This window comes from Muntiacus reevesi, chromosome X, assembly GCF_963930625.1.
Source record: "Muntiacus reevesi chromosome X, mMunRee1.1, whole genome shotgun sequence".
Classification (NCBI taxonomy): domain Eukaryota; kingdom Metazoa; phylum Chordata; class Mammalia; order Artiodactyla; family Cervidae; genus Muntiacus; species Muntiacus reevesi.
In genome coordinates, this window is record NC_089271.1 from 59,082,194 (window position 1) to 59,103,106 (window position 20,913).

General features: G+C 38.4%; 1 protein-coding gene across 7 annotated transcripts in view; it reads right to left on the reverse strand.

The window, feature by feature from the left end:
* Positions 1–20,913, reverse strand: part of OPHN1 (oligophrenin 1) — a 734,952-nt gene that overhangs the window by 426,455 nt on the left and 287,584 nt on the right. For all 7 annotated transcript variants that reach the window (XM_065915121.1, XM_065915123.1, XM_065915118.1 and 4 more), the window contains exons 7-10: positions 12,140–12,250; positions 7,021–7,125; positions 5,162–5,291; positions 2,550–2,653 (exon numbers count right to left, since the gene is read on the reverse strand). In XM_065915121.1, coding sequence (XP_065771193.1) covers positions 2,550–2,653; positions 5,162–5,291; positions 7,021–7,125; positions 12,140–12,250 — 450 coding nt within the window. The remainder of the gene's footprint in view (positions 1–2,549; positions 2,654–5,161; positions 5,292–7,020; positions 7,126–12,139; positions 12,251–20,913) is intronic.

Below are 20,913 nucleotides of genomic sequence, written 5' to 3' on the forward strand. Positions count from 1 at the left end.
GATATGAGGAAAGAATTACAACTAGACAGGTAGAAGGGGCACATGCATGATATAGTCAAGGCCCACACCCCTAGATAGGTGACCCACAAATGAGAGGATAGTTACAATCGTAGAATTTATCCCCAAGGAGCAAGGGGTTTGATCCCCATATTAGATTCCTAGTCAAGGGGTCCTGAACCAAGAAGACAAGGCCTCAGAACATCTGGCTTTGAAAGCCAGCAGGGCTTGCTTTAAGGAGAGCCGGAGGTGTACAGGAAACAGGTATTCTATTCTTAAAGGTTGCACACAAAATCTCACATGCTCTGAGAACCAGGACAAAAGCAAGGTGGAAGGTGCCTGGGTCATATTGACCTGCTGATAGTAGAGAGCCATACCGAGAGACAGGAGACAAGTGGAACTCACCCTGGGGACATAGAAGCTGGAGGCAACCATTTTGAGGTTGTAATTCTACCATGAGGAAAAAGATGCTAGAAAGCACCATTTTGGAGTACTCCCTGTAGCTTATTAATGTTGGACATGGCCCTATCCACCAGCCAGTTGGCACAAGCCCTAGGAGCCATACAGGGATATAGCCATATCCACCAGCAGGCTAGAGGCAGCAATAGGTCCCCCTGGACTACCCAGAAACTCCAGGACCCAGCCCCACCCAACAGTAAGCTGGCATGAGTCCCAGGAACTCATTTATTCTGCAGCAGACAGGTAACAGCCCTAGAACATATTGGGCCCCAACACTGCCCACTAATGTGCTGAAACCAGCTTTGAGAAACATCATGTCCTACAACCAGCTTACCCAAGATCCAGACCCACCAAACAGGCTGATACCAAGCACCAGGCCCCAGCTTGATCCAGTAGCAGCTTGACAACCATTCTGGGACACTTCCTTTAGGCCTCACAAGAAGCCAACCAGTGCCCAGCCAAGCCCACCAGTGGGCTAGGACCAGGACACAGCCTAAACTATCAAGGGGCAATAACCAGTACCAGGGCTCCTTGGGCACCACCACCAACTGCAATAGAACTCAGACTGGCCCATCAGCAGGCAGCAGTTCCAGCAGTAGGTAAACAATCAGGTGGAGGGGTCAGCCCATGCTCACCAGTGTGCCCACAACAGTAGGCCCCAACAAAAGAGGGGCATACTTTTATAAACAAAACATTCTATTCAAAAGTTTGCTGCAGAATATACATTCTTTTCAAATGCCTAACCCACATTCAAAGCAGAATCAAAAAAATTTCTGGTTAATGACAAAAAAAGAAAAGCAGCTTTTCCTCTAAGAGTTTTATAGTTTCTCACCTTACATTTAGGTCTTAAAATCCATTTTGAGTTTATTTTTGTGTTTGGTGTTAGACATTTTTCTAGTTTCATTCTTTTGCATATAGTTGGCCAATTTTCTCAGTACGACTTGTTGAAGAGATTGGCTCTTGTCCATTGTATATTTTTGCCTCCTTTGTCATAGATAATGTGTCTCTAGGTGCGTGGATTTATCTCTGGACTTTCTATTTTGTTCCATTGATCTATAATTCTGTCTTTGTGCCAGTACCATGTTGTCTTGTTGACTGTAGCTTTGTAGTATAGTCCTAAGAACAAGCCACACAAGAGCGATCTTCCATGGAAATCACCAGCAATGGAGAAAAATTGGCCCCAAAATTCTCCAAATTTCTGCCTATGGAAATTGGGTCTTCATGCATCACAACTTTCAGTGCTAACAAGTAAACCTTGTTTCATTTTGTAAGTAATTTGTAAATAATGGAAACTTTTATAAATTATGCCCTAAGGCCCTGTCTGAAAGACAGTTAAAAGGATACTACCTTTAGAAAATGAATAGTCAGTCTATCAGCTTTTATCTTAAGAAAACTTCAGGGTTCTATGTATGTATGTTCCCAAAGCCCCTACAAAGATGGGAAAAAGTAAGATGACAGACTAATTTTTTAGCTGGGTGGTCACACATGAAGTAGTATAGAATTTATAATATAATATAAATAGTATCAAGTTCCTTCTCATGATAGTAAGTGAATTATCATGTCAGTGTATCAAACTCATCTTGCCATTTTTGGGAGTAGAGGAAAGTCTGGAGGTTGGAAGAGGAATTAACTGCTTAAAGATATTTGAGCATTGCATAAAATGTAGTGTACAGATTATTTCAAATTTAGATGACAGAATACTCCTTTAAAAAAAGAATTTTGGAAAATGCTTCTTTTTAAACACTATTTAAAAGAATCCATAGTGGAGTCTTCTTAAAAGCAAGTAATACGCTCCTCCTCCAATTTATCCATATTTTTTGGTAAATTTTCTTTGTACAATGTGATAGACACTTGTAACAATGATCTAAAAGAGTAAAGGCACTTTCAGAAGTCCTGAAATCATTAACAGAGATTCTTCACTCAACTGAGTAGTACCTGGGCCAATGCAAACTTAGGTAAAGAAAAACATATCAAGACATGGGTTCATATGACAGTGATAGACTCAATTCTTTGACATGAAGTCAATATATATTCTTTTCTGTGATTCAGTCACACTTGCATTTCAAAAGAATGTGATCCATCAAAGAACTGACCTGCTGCTTAGCACCTGGCTTCTGATCCATAGGCGTCATAGTGAGCGTTTTGGTCTCTTTCTCATATTGGCAGTAGTATTTCACCCAGGATATTCCCAAAGCCCCTACAAAGACAGGCAACAGTGAGCTGATAGAATAAGTATTTTGGCTGCATGGTCAGTTTACCTGTAAGACAGAACCTGTGCACAGTTTACTTTTCATGGTCATGATCCAGATCTAGTCCTACCTTTCCCCTGAGGTCCAGCTATACAGTGCCACCAGCCCACTACACATATGGTTATTGTAATCCTCATCAACTACTTTCCACATCTGCTCTGGTTTGCTCCAAACATTCTCCTTACTGTGTTCCCTGGGAATGTTCCCATTATACATTCTATTGTATGAGCTAGGAACATCTGTAATCTTCTGCTTTTCCTTCCCTATAACCTGCCCTATTTGACTGGTGGTAGAGTTCTGCTCATTCTATCCCCTACATGTCTCTTCCTTCACTCCTTTTATAGATGAATTCATTCAGGACTCTATTTCTGATGTTTGCCCAAAAAAATGTTTTATAAGATATTCCAAGAAAAAGAAAAATTCACTATTTCTCCAATTAATGATTTCAGTGCCCTTCTCTGATCACTCCTTTCTAACCTATTCTCTACTATTTTGTTAGAGAATATTTTTAAAATATATATCTCTATTTATATCATTCCTCTTATTATAAACCACCTATGGATTTCCCATTCTCTCCAAATTCCTTAGATTGGCTCACAAAGCCTTTTATAATGTGATTGTATTTAGCTTTTCAACTTGGCTTTTTGCCCCCCCTCACCTCTATGCCCCTGACTCATTGAATTACATTCAGTTATCAAATAAATAGTTGGTGATATAATTGATAGACCAAATTCAGGACATACTTAATAGTGAACAGTGCACTATTAATAATTGTATCTGGACAACAAGTATAAACCAGGACTCTTCCTGGATAACTAAGACCCTACAAATAAAATACACTCTCACATACCTCTGTGCCTTGACTCATGCAGTGGTAAACACCTGGAATTTTCTTTGCTTTTTTTTAACCTGTCAAACCCCCACTCTTAATTCACATTTCACTTCATATATCACTTCCTCAGTGAAGCCCATAGATATATTCTCCAAATGCAATGCTCAACACATTTCATTATAATTCTTAATATACTTGTGTCTTCATTAGACTGTAAACTTCTTGAGGTCAAAAACTAAATTTGATCCATTTTTTGTACCCCCAGTTCATTACACATTGTCTGGCAAAAAGGATTTTTAGTAAACATACATTCAACTGAATAGGAATATCATATCCATTTGAAAAATCTTAAAACTGGGGAATAGAAGGATCACATAGTTAGTTGATATTAGAGTCAAGACAACATACTCATTACTCTACCCCTCGTATAACATAGCAGTGGTTCTCAACTAGGAGCAGTTTTGCCTCCCAGAGGACATTTGGCAATGCCAAGAGACATCTTAGGTTATCAGAGTTGGGAAGTACTATCAGAATAAAGTGGGGAGAGGCTATAGATGCTTCAAAACAGCCTATAATGCATAGGATGACCTCTCAAAACAGAAAATTACCCAACCTGAAATGTCAATCAATAGCACTTAGATTGAGAGATCTTGCAATGGAGAGGTGAAGAACAACCTGACAAAGAGAACACATCTTTGAAAACCATCAAAGTGGACTGCTCTAAGGGAGGAAAAGTATGATAATACTAATGCTGAAATACAATGGCTTGTGGATTTCAGTGGGTTTTGCCACTGGTAACCTCTGAATAGTCTCTTCAACCTACTCACTAGGTCAGAGACTGAAGTCACAGGCTTTGGAGACATTGTATCACAGTTCAAAAGGAAATCAAATAGCACATACAGGTTTACATAACATTAGGAGGCAGAAAAGCTTAAACCTCTGAAATATTCAGTGACTCAATAAGATAACCCACTTCTCTTAGTAATGAACAACTGTGTTGTTCACTGAAATCACAATGGTTGCTTTAAAGGCAACCTTGTGATCCTAAGGCAATGGAAGGTATAGGGTACAGTTGTAGGAGCATACGTTTTGGCATTTCACAAACCTGACTTTACACTTAGCCTTGTTACTGGTTACTTGTTACTTGTAACTGGTGACTTCCAGTTAGTGATCTCTCTAAGCCTCTCTAAGCCTCCGTGGCTTCATGTGAATACGGGTATGGCAAAGTGCTTTCAGAGGTTACATGAAGTAGTATATTTAAAGCACTTAACAACATGCCTGGCACATAATAGGTATAATAAATGTTATTTTATGCCTCCTATCTCCTACCTTCCTTTTAGCCTAAGTCAGAGTCATTGAAAGCATTAAGCAATTAACAATCCCCATTTTGAATCTCAGAGAAAATCTTAAGTTTTATCATCCCACAGCCTTTGTAATACAAATCCTTAACCTCCCCCTTTAATTTTTCCCTCCTTTTTATTTTCTCTGTTCTCATGCTGGTTTCCAAAGAGGTATAGCTGGAAGGGGTCTATGAACTATATGGGTGCCTGGAGTTTGGAGAGGCCAAGTGGCAGTGGGTATCAGCCTACTTAAACCCAGTGGCTATCCCTGTATTCCCACACACATTTCTCTTGCGTATAGAGATAGCCTTCGATGGTTGGCTGTCCTGGAAGTTTGCATGTCTGTGGAGCTTCTTTCATCCTTTTCTTAAGTTCTTCCATCTCTTCTCGGGTACTGGAGAAATGATTTCTTGTCTGTCAAGATATTATCATCATAATCATTATCATCAGCACCATCATCATGAAGAAGCATTCAATGGTCAGAGATTCAGTGCAGAGTTTTCTCAGCTTTTATCATGTGATACAACATAGCAAAAAACAAGTGCTGAGTGGCATAGTAACTAGAAAACAATTTAGTGTAGTTTAACAGTACTAAAGGCTAAAAGGGAGAGAGAAATATAAATAATAATGTACCTGGGAGACATTTTCTAATAGAAATTACAAAAGGTTCCAAGAAATAAAAGCTCTAAGAATTCTGAGCATCACATTGAACTCTGCCTTACAAAAAGGAAGGCTATAAAGAAGGTTCCCTAGGATAATATTATCATGGCAGCTTCTACATTCTGTCTCAGGTAAAGTTACTGGTTACTTGCATCTGAATCAAATCCTGGCCATTAGAATAAAGGATGTGAAAATGTGTTCTCTTTGAACATAGGTCAACAGAAAACCTACATTTTCATGCTCATGAATAAGAAAAGCTAATACTAAGAAGTAGTATCTTTAAAAGTACATGATTAAAAATCAATGGCAAAACAGTTTGAAATGTGTGTATCATCACTAGAGATAGGTCTTCACTGTTTAGTCTCAAGATTGCCACATGATGTCATTGAAAAAGGTGATATGGACTGTCCTACCTAGTGTGTATATATACACACACACACACAAATATTTGTTGCTAAACTCAGACTTTTCAAGTTATATATGGAGGAAGATTAAGCAATTGACCTAGGTATAGGAATATTTTGTAAATTGGCAGAAGATAGGAACTCTCACATTCTGGTGAAAGAGAGTACCCGGAAAGAAACAAGTGTAAATCAGGAATCTCCTAAACAACAAATTGTTTTCATCCAAAAATTCATCTATGAATTTTATGCAATGTAACAAGTCCAAAATCACTGCCCCAGTGGTGCCTTCTTTTACTGTATCAGACAATTATTCTATACTCTGTGCTTTTTTAACTTTTTTGGCCTTAACTCTGTTTTAACACTTTGAATAAGTAATCATGCTGTATCTCTGTTTATCTCTCTCAGCTCTAAGAGACTGAATAATCCCTGAAGACAAAAACTAACGTGCCTCATTAAGGTATGTTCAGTGCATTTTACAATGCCTGGCACAAGGTATATGTTCATTATATACCTAAGTAATTGTTAAATGTGGGTTAAATAACAAAATGAGAAAAATGATATGCGACAAGGAAGGGAAGGCTGTGCTTATGTCCATCTATAAGAAACAGCATGGGAAAGAAGGTTGAGACAATTCTTCAAGATAATTTTTTAACTATACTAATGTAATGAGAAAAGAAATGAGAAAAGGAAGGGAAGAATGGGCATTCATATTAATAAAACCTACAAAGAGAGTATCTTGACTAACTAGCATAAGAACTGACCTGTACTTACATAAGCCCATAGATGGGTTCTAATCTGGGAGAGATATAGCAAATTAGCAACATTTAATAAATATTGGATAGATAGATGTGTTAGTGGGTGGAAGGGTGGGTTTGAACAACAGTCAGCCTCAAAGACAGGGAATAGTTGAAACTGGAAGAGTAAAAACAGTCTATTACACCAAAATATTTGTGATCCACACCAGTTGGTCCTCACAAATTAGCTGGGATATAATAACCTAAAATTCCAAAGTCAAGATATTGAGACTGAAATCCAATTGCAATGCAAAGACTGGTGAAGAAACCCACATGCAAACTCACATTCTGTAAACTGAGCTGAAGCTGTTGTTTATATGGGAGGAAATCCTGTGTTAGTTCCACAGTCAAGCTGTTGGAAATGAAGAGGCTATGAAGAAAGGCCAAGACCTAGAGAAAATGTATAAAAATAACTGTATCACCACCGTCTTCTCATTAATCAAATAAAGGGAAACAAGATATACAAAAAAGAAACTTCATACAGTGTTTAACCAGTATAGTGTTAAAAGCAGTAATGCAACACAAATTGGACTACACATAGCTATTCTTTCATTAGGTAAAACATTCACACCGGATTCAAATCCAGAAAATAAGAACTACTAACAAATTTATTCAACAATACCCTTTTCAGATAGCATATGAAACCAATCAAATGTGGACAGGATGAACATAATGTGGGTATAGACTGCCTTTATATCTCCAGGACTGGCACAGAGTAAAGTACTTATAAATACATGTATGTTCAGTCACTTCAGTAGTGTCAGATTCTTTGTGATCCCATGGACTGTAGTCTGTCAGGCTCCTCTGTCCATGGGATTGCTCAGGCAAAAACACTGGAGTGGGTTGCCATTCCCTCCTCCAGGGGATCTTCCAGACGCAAGGACTTAATCACTGTCTCCTGTGACTCCAGCATTGCAGGCAGATTCTTTAATGCTGCTGAACCACTGGGGAAGGAGACTCAAATATTTGTTGATAAAAACAATAAGTAAAAATGGATAAATGATCATAATGAACAATATCATAATGCTAAAATATCCAAGGATCTTTCCTTGAAAAACAATTGTTAAATTAGAAATATATTGGGGAGGGGGTTGGACATTGCAGAAGACATTGAAATGATCAATAAAATACATTTTTAATGCCTCAAATGTTCACTCCAATAAAAATCAAATATACACAAATAACAACAAAATAAAAATTTCGTCTGTGAAATACAAACATATTAAAAATCAATGCTCAATGCTGGCAATAGTAAAGTGTAGTGTGTGTGTGTGTGTGTGTGTGTGTGTGTGTGTGTGTCTGTGTGTTGGTTGCTCAGTTGGGTCAGACTCTTTGCGACCACATAGGCTGGAGATCGCTAGGATCCTCTGTCCATGGGATTTCCCAGGCAAGAATACTGGAGTGAGTAGCCGTTCCCTTCTCCAGGGGATCTTCCTGATCCAGGGATAAAAACCAGGTCTCCTGCACTACAGGAGGACTGTTTACCATCTGAGCCACCAGGGAGTAAAGTGTAACAGGAAGTAGTAAAAACTGCTCTGTTCTTTTTAGAAAGTAAACAGTAAAACACATATAAATATGTACTTACATGCTATATACATACAGACACATCTATATATGTGTATTAATATATATGTTCAGTTCAGTCACTCATCCATGTCCAACTCTTTGTGACCCCATGGACTGCAGCACACCAGGCTTCCCTGCCCATCACCAACTCCCAGAGCTTACTCAAACTCATATCCATCGAGTCAGTGATGCCATCCAAGCATCTCATCCTCTGTCATTCTTTTCTCCTCCTGCCTTCAATCTTTCCCAGCATCAGGGTCTTTTCCAATGAGTCAGTTCTTTCCATCAGGTGGCCAAAGTATTGGAGTTTCAGCTTCAGCATTAGTCCTTCCAATGAATATTCAGAACTGATTTCCTTTAGGATTGACTGATTAGAACTCATTTCAGTCCAAGGGACTCTCAAGAGCCTTCTCCAACACCACAGTTCAAAAGCATCAATTCTCTGGCGCTCAGCTTTCTTTATAGTCCAACTCTCACATCCACACATGACTACTGGAAAAACCATACCTTTGGCTAGATGGACTTCTGTTGGCAATCTCTCTGCTTTTTAATATGCTGTCTAGGTTGGTTTTAGCTTTTCTTCCAAGGAACAAGTGTCTTTTAATTTCAGGACTGCAGTCACCATCTGCAGTGATTTTAAACCCAGAAAAATCAAGTCTCTCACTGTCTCCATTATTTTCCCATCTATTTGCCATAAAGCGATGAGACCGGATGTCATGATCTTAGTTTTCTGAATGTTGAACTTTAAGCCAACTTTTTTACTCTCCTCTTTCATGTTCATCAAGAGGCTCTTTAGTTCTTCTTCACTTTCTGCCATAAGGGTGGTGTCATCTGCATATCTGAGGTTATTGATATTTCTCTCAGCAATCTTGATTCCAGCTTGTGCTTCCTCCAGTCCAGCATTTCCCATGATGTACTCTTCATATAAGTTAAATAAGCAGGGTGACAATATACAGCCTTGACATCCTCCTTTCCTGATTTGGAACCAGTCTGTTGTTCCAAGTCCAGTTCTAACTGTTGCTTCTTGACCTGCATATAGATTTCTCAGGAGGTAGGTCAGGTGGTCTGGTATTACCATCTCTTGAAGACTTTTCCACAGTTTCCTGTGATTCACACAGTCAAACGCTTTGGCAGAGTCAATAAAGCAGAAATAGATGGTTTTCTGAAACTCTCTTACTTTTTTGATGATCCAATGGATGTTGGCAATTTGATCTCTGGTTCCTCTGCCTTTCGTAAATTCAGCTTGAACATCTCAAATTTCACGGTTCACATACTGTTGAAGCCTGGCTTTGAGAATTCTGAGCATTACTTTGCTAGCGTGTAAGATGAGTGCAATTGTGTGGTAGTTTGAACATTCTTTGGCATCGCCTTTCTTTGGGATTGGAATGAAAACCGGCCTTTTCCAGTCCTGTGGCCACTGCTGACTTTTCCAAATTTGCCAAATATATATGTACATAACCACAAACTATGGGCTTCCCCGGTGGCTCAGATGGTAAAGAATCTGACTGCAATGTGGGAGACTCAAGTTTGATGCTGTAGTAGGGAAGATCCCCTGGAGAAGGTAATGGCAACCCACTCCAGTATTCTTGACTGGAGAATGCTATGGACAGTGGAGCCTGGTGGGCTATCATCCATGAGGTCGCAAAGAGTCAGACATGACTGAGCGACAGACATACACAAAAACACAAACTAAATATATTGGGTTAACCAAAAAGTTTATTTGGATTTTTCTGTAAGATGTTATTATGGGAAAACTTGAATAAATCTTCTGGCTAATCCAATATATGTATATATACATACACATATTAAAAACTATGTACATACTTATGTACTATACATATATATACACATGGTGGTGGTGATGGCTTAGTCAGTAATTCATGTTCGACTTTTGTGACCTCATAGACTGTAGCCCACCAGTCTCCTCTGTCCAGGGGATTTCCCAGGCAAAAATACTGGAGTGGATTGCCATTTCCTTCTCCAGGGGATCTTCCTGACCCAGAGATCAATCCCCAGTCTCCTGCACTGCAGGCAGATTCTTCACCAACTGAGCTACCAGGAAAGCCCTAAATATACATACATACATACAGTTATATATGTGTACCTGTACAAACATATATATAAATGCAGATGAGTGTATGTACCACACACACAGTTATGTAGACACCCTTCCTTTTTCTTTCAAAGTTTTCCCATCCCAACAAATGACACCAACACCTACTTACTTAGTTAATCAAGCCAAAAAGCAAAGAATTCTGGTTTCTTTCACTCACAACTTAGTCTAATCAATCAGTAAGCCCTGCTAGTTTTGCTTCCAAAATATATCTCTAATCCAATCATTCTTTTCTATTTCTACTACCACCACCCTAACCCAAAACAACATTTTCACTTGCCTAGACCACTAGAATAGCCTAATTCCTTTCCTCATTTCCACTGTTGCCTTCTTCCAAGCTATTCTCCACACAACAAAATCAGCTATATCATATCCTATTTAATATACATCAGTGATTTTTCTACTACAATTCAGTCTAAAATCTAACCCCTTCACCATGCCTACAGGTCCTATGCCTTCTTATCAGATATTATTTCCTGCCACCCTCCTTTTCTCTCATCAGTGATACTCACCATTCTTTACTAACTTAAGGACTATGTACATGTGTTTTTTTCTGTGCCTGAAAAGTTCTCTTCCCATTATTCACATTGCCTTATCTTTTCTTTCTTTAGATCTCATCTTAAATGACACTTTCAGAGATCTCCCCTTGACCATTTGACCTAAAGTAGCTGTCTGCTCCTGTTCTTTGCTTTAGCCATTACCATAACTCAAATTATTTTATTTATGTGTATCTTTCTTTCCACCCCATGAAAGTGTAATCTTCACAAAGACAGAAACTGAGTCTGTCTTTTTCACTATATGATACCCAGTGTTTAGCACAGTGCCTACATATAACAGAGACTCAATAAATGCTTATCAGGTAAATGAATAAATATGTTTGCAAATGTACACATACAGATATATACAACTGTGATCACAAATAACAGGTACACAGATAAACATGCTTATGTGTAATATGTGTACCCACACATGCACATGTGTACACACACCCACACCAACAAGTACATAGGCAAAGTAGATAGAAAAAAGTATATAACAGACACACAGAATTTAGGAGGTAAACACCACAATATTAACAGTGATTATCTCTGTATGGGGGATATATTGTATTTGTTTTACATATATTAATAAATTTTTCGAGCTTTTTCTGCAACTGTTGCAACTGTTTTTACATTGTTTTTATAATAAAAAAGAAAGTTGCTAAAAATCAAAACACTTATCAAACCACAGTACATCATCTTCTATAATATATTAAGGATATTTAATTAGAAAAATATTCAAAGGATATAAGTAAAAATAGAATGGGAAGTCACGGAATGCAAGAAACATGCATTCTTAGAACAGTGTCTGAGATATGATGGGTATTTTCAGAAACCTTATGAAAGTGTGAGAGGAAGGAAGGGAGGAGAACAAGGTAAAATGAAGGGTGACAGAAAAATCAAGGAAAACGAGAAAGGAGAGGAGGAAAAGAAATATAAAGAAAAATCATAGTTATAGAGAGAAATCAGAGGAGGAAGGAAGGTGGAGAAGAATAGGGAAAAGTGAGAGGGAGAACATCATTAGAGAGCAAGAATAACACAAGCCAGTGTGTCTATTTCATTGACATTCATTATTAAGCATTGACTATATTCACATTACTTGAGACTCTAATTTTATAATCAAAGTTCTCTACACTTAACTTGACATTTGGTAAATATTTTTAGACCATTCATCATTAGAACTTACTGGCTCCACAATATTGAACTTCTTAGACTCTTGAACTTCCTGGATTTGATAAACATAATCAAGGGATGACTCAAAGAAATTGTGCCTCTCCTTGTCCACCTGGAGGTCTGCCTGTAGAAGAAGGGTAATAAATGTCACATATTGGCATAGTCATTCATTCATGCTAGTCAGTGTTTATGGATTCAACAGAATGCTAGGGCTGGAAGAGAATTATGCTACCAGCAGTGATCTTATCCCTTTATTTTACAAACAGGGAACATGAAGCCAAGATAGAAAAAGTGACTGATGCAGGATATCCAGTTTCTGTCCTAACAAATAAGAAGCTTGGAAGTTATTGTGCTCATCCTCATACAAGGAAAAGCTAAACTGAGAATCAACCACTCTTCTTAGAACTAACAGACCACTGAAATCAAAGGAAAAACAACTGTCTCCAAAAAAAATGTATCCAAAACAAATTGGATAGATAGTTGAATACAGAGAATCCGAAATTACCAGAGCAGAAGCCCAGACGCAGAAGCCTGTTGCCACAACCAGTGTCAGACCTTATTTAAGAACAGATCTCTTAAAAAATCCAAAGATAATGGGGAAGGCAAAACACAAAGACACCAAAGGAGATTTTCACCTCTAGCAAGAGTGGTTATAGCAAATTAAGCACAGCTTAAATCCTAGTCAGATAAGCATAAAACCACATAATAACATCCTTTTATATCAGTTCCTTTCACCCCAGGGCATCATGTTCAGCATTCAACAAAATGCTACAAAGGGTACAAAAAAAGTGAAATAAACCAACAAACACAATCTGAAGAACCAACATCAATTCACTTCAGCTCAGTTGCTCAGCCGTGTCCAACTCTTTGCGACCCCATGGACTGCAGCACGCCAGGCCTCCCTGTCCATCACCAACTCCCGGAGTTTACCCAAACTCATATCCATTGAGTCGGTGATGCCATCCAACCATCTCATCCTCTGTCATCCCCACCTCCTCTCGCCTTCAGTCTTCCCCAGGATGAGGATCTTTCCAAATGAGTCAGCCCTTCACATCAGGTGGCCAACGTATTGGAGTTTCAGCTTCAACATCACTCCTACCACTGAACACTCAGGAGTGATCTCCTTTAGGATGGACTGGTTGGATCTCCTGGCAATCCAAGGGACTCTCAAGAGTCTTCTCCAACACCACTATTCAAAACCATCAATTCATCAGCGCTCAGCTTTCTTTATAGTCCAACTCTCACATCCATCCATGACTATTGGAAAAATCATAGGTTTGACTAGACAGACCTTTGTTGGCAAAGTAATGTGGGACTCTGATAGTTCTGTGGAGCTCACACAATCTGATTTTACTCACATGGAACACTTTTAAGACAAAAGGAACACTTCTAAGACATTGGCAAAGTAATGCTATTCTTTGGAACTCTGTATTCAGATGGGTATATATTTCCTTTTCTCCTTTGCTTTTTGAATCTCTTCTTTTTTAAGCTATTTGTAAGTCCTCCTCAGATAACCATTTTGCTATTTTGCATTTCTTTTTCTTGGGGATGGTTTTGATCACCACTTCCTATATAATGTTATGAGCCTCCATTCATAGTTCTTAGGGTACTCTATCAGATCTAATCCCTTGAATCTATTTGTCACTTCCACCGTATAATCGTAAGGGATTTGATTTAGGTCATACCTGAATGGTCTAGTGGTTTTCCCTACTTTCTTCACTTTAAGTCTGAATTTTGCAATATGGAGTTCATGATCTGAGTCACAGTCAGTTCCAGGTCTTGTTTTTTTCTGACTGAATAGAATTTCTTCATCTTCAGCTGCAAAGAATATAATCAATCTGATTTTGGTATTGACCATCTGGTGATGCCCATGTTTACAGTCATCTGTTGTTTTGTTGGAAGAGGGTGTTTGCTATGACCAATGTGTTCTCTTGGCAAATCTCTGTTAGTTTTGCCCTGCTTCATTTTGTACTCCAAGGTCAAAGTTTCCTGTTTCTGCAGGTATCTCTTGACTTCCTACATTTGCATTCCAGTTCCCTAAGATGAGAAAGACATTTTTTTGTTGTTAGTTCTAGATGGTGTGGCAGTTATTCACAGAACTGCTCTGTTCAGTTTCTTTGGCATTAGTGGTTAGGGCATAGATTTGATTACTGTGATGTATGGTTTGCCTTGAAAGCAAACTGAAATTTTTCTATTGTTTTTGAGATTGTACCCAAGTGCTGCATTTCAGACTCTTTTGTTGACTGTGAGGGCTACTCCATTTCTTCTAAGGGATTTTTGCCCACAGTAGTAATAAAATGGTCATCTAAATTAAATGTACCATTCCCATCCATTTTAGTTCACTGATTCCTAAAATATCAGTGTTCACTCTTGCCTTCTCCTGTTTGAACACTTCCAATTTACCTTGATTTACTGACCTAGCATCCAAAGTTCTTAGGCAATATTGTTCTGTACAACATAGGACTTTACTTTCATCACCAGACACATGAACAACTGGGCACTGTTTCAGCTTTGGTTCAGCCTCTTCATTCCTTCTGGAGCTACTTCTCTGTTTTTCCCCGGTAGCATATTGGGCACCTACCAACCTGGGGAGTTCATCTTTCATTGTCACATCTTTTTGTCCTTTCATACTATTCATGGGATTTTCATGCCAAGAATGCTGAAGTGATTTGCCATTCCCTTCTCCAGTCCAACATGTTTTATCAGAACTCTCCACCATATCCCATCTGTCTTGAGTGGCCCTAACACAGCATCACTCATAGTTTCATTGAGTTAGCCAAGGTTGCGATCCATATGGTCAGTTTCTTTAGTTTTCTGTGATTGTAGCCCTAGTACAGAACCTAAAATAAAAAACTTACTGTTGGAAAACCTCATAGAAAAAATTATATCTATTCCTGACCTATCAAATGCAATGCTAGTTATCTTTTTAAACTTTTTTAATTGAGGAATAATTACTTTACAAAATTGATTTGCTTTCATCAAACATCAACATGAATTAGCAATAAGTATACATATGTCCCTGCACTCTTTAACTTCCTTCCCACCTCCCACCCTTTCCAACCCCTCTAGGTTGTTACAGACCCTTAGTTTGAGTTCACTGAGTCATACAGGAAATTTCCAATGGATATCCATTTTACAAGTCATAGCATACATGCTTTCAGTAGCATACTGTCTCCATTTGTCTTATCCTCTCTTTCTTCCCCTCCACCGTGTCCATACGTCCATCACTATGTCTGTGTCTTCATTTCTTCCCTGCAAATAGTTTCATCAGTACCACAGCTTCTTTATCCACTCATCTGTCAATGGATATCTAGGTTGCTTCCATGTTTCAATTAGTGTAAATAGTGCTGCAGTGAACATTGGGGTACATGTGTCTTTTTCAATTTTGGTTTCCTCATGGTATATGCCTAGAAGTGGTATTGCTGGGTCATATAGTAGATTTATTACTAGTTTTATAAGGAATCTCCATAGTGTCCTCCATAGTGGCTGTATCAATTTACACTCCCAGCAACAGTACAAGAGCATTCCCTTTTCTCCACATCTTCCCAGCACTGGTTTGTGGATTTTTTGATGGTGGGCATTCTGTGTATTGATCTTCTATCCTGTGATACTAAATTTGCTAATTAGCTCTAATAATTTTGTTATAGTATTTTTAGGATTTTCTACATACAATATCATGTCATCTGCAAATAGAGTTTTACTTCTTCCTTTCCAATCTCAGTCACCTTTCTGATTTGGATTTCCTTCATTTCTCATTCTTCTCTGATTGCCATAGCTGAGAATTCCAAAACAATGTTAAATAATAGTGGTGAGAGTAGGCAGGCTTGTCTTGCTCCTGATCTTAGGGGGAATGCTTTCAGTTTTTCACCATTGAGAACAAGGTTTGCTGTGGGTTTGCTGTATATTAGCTTTATTATGCTGAGCTCCTTTTATGTCCAATATTTGAAGACTTTTATGATAAACGGCTATTGATTTCTGTCAAAATTTTTTCTGCATCTATTGAGATTTTCATATGGATTTTATCTCAATTTATTAATATGATGTCTCCCATTGATTGACTTGTGTATATTGAAGAATCCTTGCATAACTGGGATAAACCTGACTTGATCATGGTGTATGATATTTTAGTCTGTTGTTGAATTCTGTTTGCTAGAATTTTGTTGAGGGTGTTTGCATATATGTTCATCAGTGATATTGGCCTGTAATTTTCTTTTTTTGTGTAATGTCTTTGTCTGGTTTTGGTATCAGGGTGATGGTGACCTCACAGAATGTATTCGGAAGTGTTCCTTTCTCTGCAATATTTTGGAAGAGTTTTAGAAGAATAGGCATTAGCTCTTCTCTAAGTGTTTGACAGAATTCTGTGACGCCAGTTGGCCCTGGGCTTTTGTTTATTGGGGAGACTTTTTATCACACTTTTGATTTCAGTGTTTGTGATTGGCTTGTTCATAATTTCTATTTCTTCCTGGTTCAGTCTTGGGAGGCTGAACTTTTCAAAGAATCTATCAATTTCCTCCAGGTTGTCCATATTTGGCATATAGTTGTTCATAATTGTCTCTTATTCGCTTTTATAACGTCTCCACATTGCCTGTTGTAACCTCTCCTTTTTCATTCCTAATTTTGTTCATTTGATTTTTCTCCCTTTTCTTCTTGATGAGTCTGGACAATGGTTTTTTCAGGATTGTTTATGTTCTCAGAGAATCAGCTTTTAGTTTTATTAATCTTTACTATTGTTTCCTTCATTTCTTTTCATTTATTTATGTTCTGATTATTATGATTTCTTTCCTTTTAACTTTGGGATTTTTTTTGTTATTCTTTTTCCAGCTGTTATTTGAAGTGAAAAGTTAGTTTGTCTATTCAATGTTTCTCTTATTTTTTGAGGTAAGATTGTATTGCTATAAACTTCCTTCTTAGAACTGCTTTTCCTGAATCTCACAGGCTTTGAGTTTTCATATTTTTCCTGTCATTTTTTTCCCAGGAATATTTTAACTTCCCTTCTTCCTTCAGTAACCTATTTGTTACTCAGAAATGTATTGTTTAATCTCCATGTGTGTGCTTTCACAGTCTTTTTTCTTCTGTAATTGATATCTAGCCTCACAGTGTTGTGGTCAGGAAAGACGCTTGATATGATTCCAATTTTCTTCAACTCACTTAGGCTTGATTTGTGATCCAAGAGGTTGTCTATCCTGGAGAATGTTCCATGTTCACTTGAGAAGAAAGTGTTTTCTTCTGCATTTGGATGGAATGCCCTGAATATATCAATTAGGTCAGTTTTGTCTAAAGTTTCAATTAAGGTTTGTGTTTCCTTATCAATTTTTTTATTTGATGATATGTCCTATGGCGTCAGTAAGATGTTACAGTCACCTACTATTATTGTGTTACTGTCAATTTCTGCTTTTATGTCTGTTAGAGTTTGCCTTATGTACTGAGGTGTTCCAATGTTGGGTGCATAAATATTTAAAAATTTTATGTCTTCTTGGATTGATCCCTTGATCATTATTTAGTGTCCTTTTTTATCTCTTGTAATATTTTTTTTTATTTTAAAGTCTGTTTTGTCTGATATGAGAATTGTCATCTGGCTTTCTTTTGACTTCCATTTGCATAGAATATCTTTTGCCATCCTCTTACTTTCAGTCTTAAAGTGGCTTTCTTGTAGACATCATATATATGGGTCTTGCTTTTGTATCCATTCAGCCAGCCTGTGTTTATTAGTTGTGGCGTTTAATTCATTTACATTTAAAGTAATTATTTTTATATATGTTCCTACTGGCATTTTCATAATTGTTTTGGTTTGTTTTTGTAGGTCTCTTCTTTCTCTTGTGTTTCTTACCTATAATAATGCCTTTAACATTTGTTGTAAAGCTGGTTTGGTGGTGCTAAACTCACTTAAATTTTGCTTGTCTGTAACACTTTTGATTTCTCTATCAGTTTTGAATAACATCCTTGCCAAGTAGTGCAATCTTGGTTATAGATTTTTATTTTCTTTCAGTACTTCAAATATATCCTGCCATTTCCTTCTGGCCAGCAGAGTTTCTGCTGAAAGATCAGCTGTTAGTCATATAGGTTTCCCCTTGTGCATTACTTGTTCCTGTTCCCTTGCTGCTTTTAATATTTTTTTCTTTGTATTTACTATTTGTTATGTTGATTAGTATGTATCTTGACATGTTTCTCCTTGGGTTTATCCTGTATGGAACTCTCTGTGCTTCTTGGATTCTTTTTCAAATTTGCTTTTTGCTTCTCTTCTTTTCACAGCTATTTGTAAGGCCTCCTCAGACAACCATTTTGCCTTTTTGCATTTCTTTTCCATGGATTCAGTACTGCCACTCCAAAGGCACAGGCCCAATCCCTGGTCAAGGGACTGAAATTCCTCAAGTTGTTTGTTATGGCATTAAATGGGATTAAAAGAAACACAGGGAGATAAAAAACAAAACATTGAAAGAAACAAAAGACCAACCCAGACATATGGTAAAGACAAATTAGACAGACAATTACAAAAACAGTGGAACATAAACATATGCTTACACACACACAAACATAACAAAAATATTCCAAAGAAATGAAACTACAGAGACTGACTTGGTAAGCAAAGGAAACCAAAAATAATATCAACCAATTAAAAACAGAGCTAATTAAAACTTAAACTGGAAAACAGAACCAAAGCAGGGTGCCAATTGGGGAATAAAGCAAAGAAAACAAAACAAATTAACAAACATGGTGAGAAAAGAAAGAATAAAATAAGGGGGAAAAAAGAAAAAAAAGGAAGAAAAGAAGAAAAAAGAAAAGTAAGATTAAATAGAAGTATGTAAATGCGATTTAAATATATTAAACAATAACTACAGCAGGAAAAGAACAATTGAAAAAAAACAGTCAAACAGAAGAAAAACAAAAAATTCATAAAGGAAAAAAAAATCCACAGCACCACAGAAGGCCAGTGCAGAGGTAGAAGTATATAGCGGAAATGAAGATTGTGATTTTTAAAAAAAGAGAGTCTCAAGGTCATTATTCTTAGTTGTGGAGTCAGTCCCCCATGAATGAGGTTGGACCAGTGCCATGTAAAGGTTTCCTGGTTGAGGGGACTTGTGCCTGTGTTCTGGTTGATGAAGCTGGATCTCATCTGTCTGATGGGTAGTACCACGTCCAGTAACAGGTTTTGGGGTGTCTATGGGTTCAGTGTGGCTTTGCGCAGCCTGTCTGCTAGTGTGTAATGTTGTGCTTCCGTTTTCTTGAAGGATTAGCATGGGATATCTGGGTATTGGTGTTTGCTGTCCTTTGGGTGGGCTTGGCTTTGGTGTTCAGATGGAGGCCTTTTGGGGGTCTCTCATCTATTAATGTTCCCTAGGGTCAGGTGTACTCTAGTGGTTCAAAGCCTTGGGCTTCTGTCTCTACCTCAGGGGTTCAGGCTCATTGCCTATTGAAACTCCAAGAACTCACAAGCCACACAATGCAAAAGACAAGTTCCCAATACTTGTGGTGAAGGCACACTCAGTAGCCCAAAATACTCAGTGAAACCTACACCAAGGTCTTCTAATACTTCTAGGAAGGTCTCTGAAACTTGTGGGCAGCATGGAGTCAGTTTCACATCTGGCCTCATTTCAGTTTATAGCTGCTCCTAAAGTTCACAGTTTCTCCTAGAGTCCACAGTCTGTTCCCCAACTGGACACAAGAGAGTGAAGGCTGAGGCTTATTAAGATTCACTTGCTCTCTTGGGCTGGGGAGAGAGAAGGATATGGCAGCCACATAAGAGTTGTACAGGGGAATGCCTGTGAAAGTAGTAAGCTCTTGGATGCTGTTACAGTCTAAGGCAGCTTGTGAATTTTCCCAGAGAAAACTGGGGTCTAGGGTTCTAGAGACCCATTTCATGGGTCTCTAGAAAGAGTCAAGCTGTTTAAGCTCCCTGCAAGGTGTGGGCATTAACTTGTGCCTGCTCATGGTCTGATGCCAGCTGCAACCTCTGTGATTGGGAACGCATCAACAGTGTTTCGTCTGTTGCTTCCAGCACCTTTCCTGGCTTTGGCAGTGGCAGTCATGTCTAATTCCACAGCCTTGTCAAAGTAGCACTCTCAGCACACATCATCATGGTCACCAGCCCCCTACCTCTCCCTGGGATCTTCGTTGGAGCCTTGGCTCCCTGAACCGCCACTCGCCCATTGCAGGTTGGGGTTTGTGAGCTGCTTATGGGCTGAGAAGTGTTGTTAGGCAGCTTTCTCAGTATTTTGCCTTCTAAGTTGCTGCTGTTCCACAGCACTCTGAGGTTTCACAGCTTCCCCCTTGGGCCCACCTGTGAGGGGCTTTACAAGTGCTCAGAAACTTTTCTTCCTTCATGACTCCCTCCCCCGCTTGGGACACAAGCTCCCGTCCTGAAGTCTTTTGTCTTTGTGTGTGTGGGTGGGTGTTTATCCTTTTTCCTACCTCATTCTAAGGAGATTTGCTTTCCTTTTTGGAGGTTTTGGGTCTTCTACTGTCACTTAGAAATTGTTCTGTAAGACTTGTTCCACATTCTGATCAATTTTTTATGTATTTGTGGGGAGGCGGGTGATCTCCCCATTTTACTCCTCCACCATCTTCCATCCTACAATGGTAGTTTAACTCTATATCCTCATCTGGAATCAGTAACTTAGAACTAGAAGGGATCTGTGAGTAGTACCACACTTCCTTTGACAGGGAAACTGAGGCCAAGAAAGAAATATCTTATCCAAAGTCACACTGTGAGTTTGTGGAGGAGTTGACTTGAAAACTCAGGAGTCCTGAAACCCTGGCCATGGTTGAATCTGCAAGCACAACCATTATACA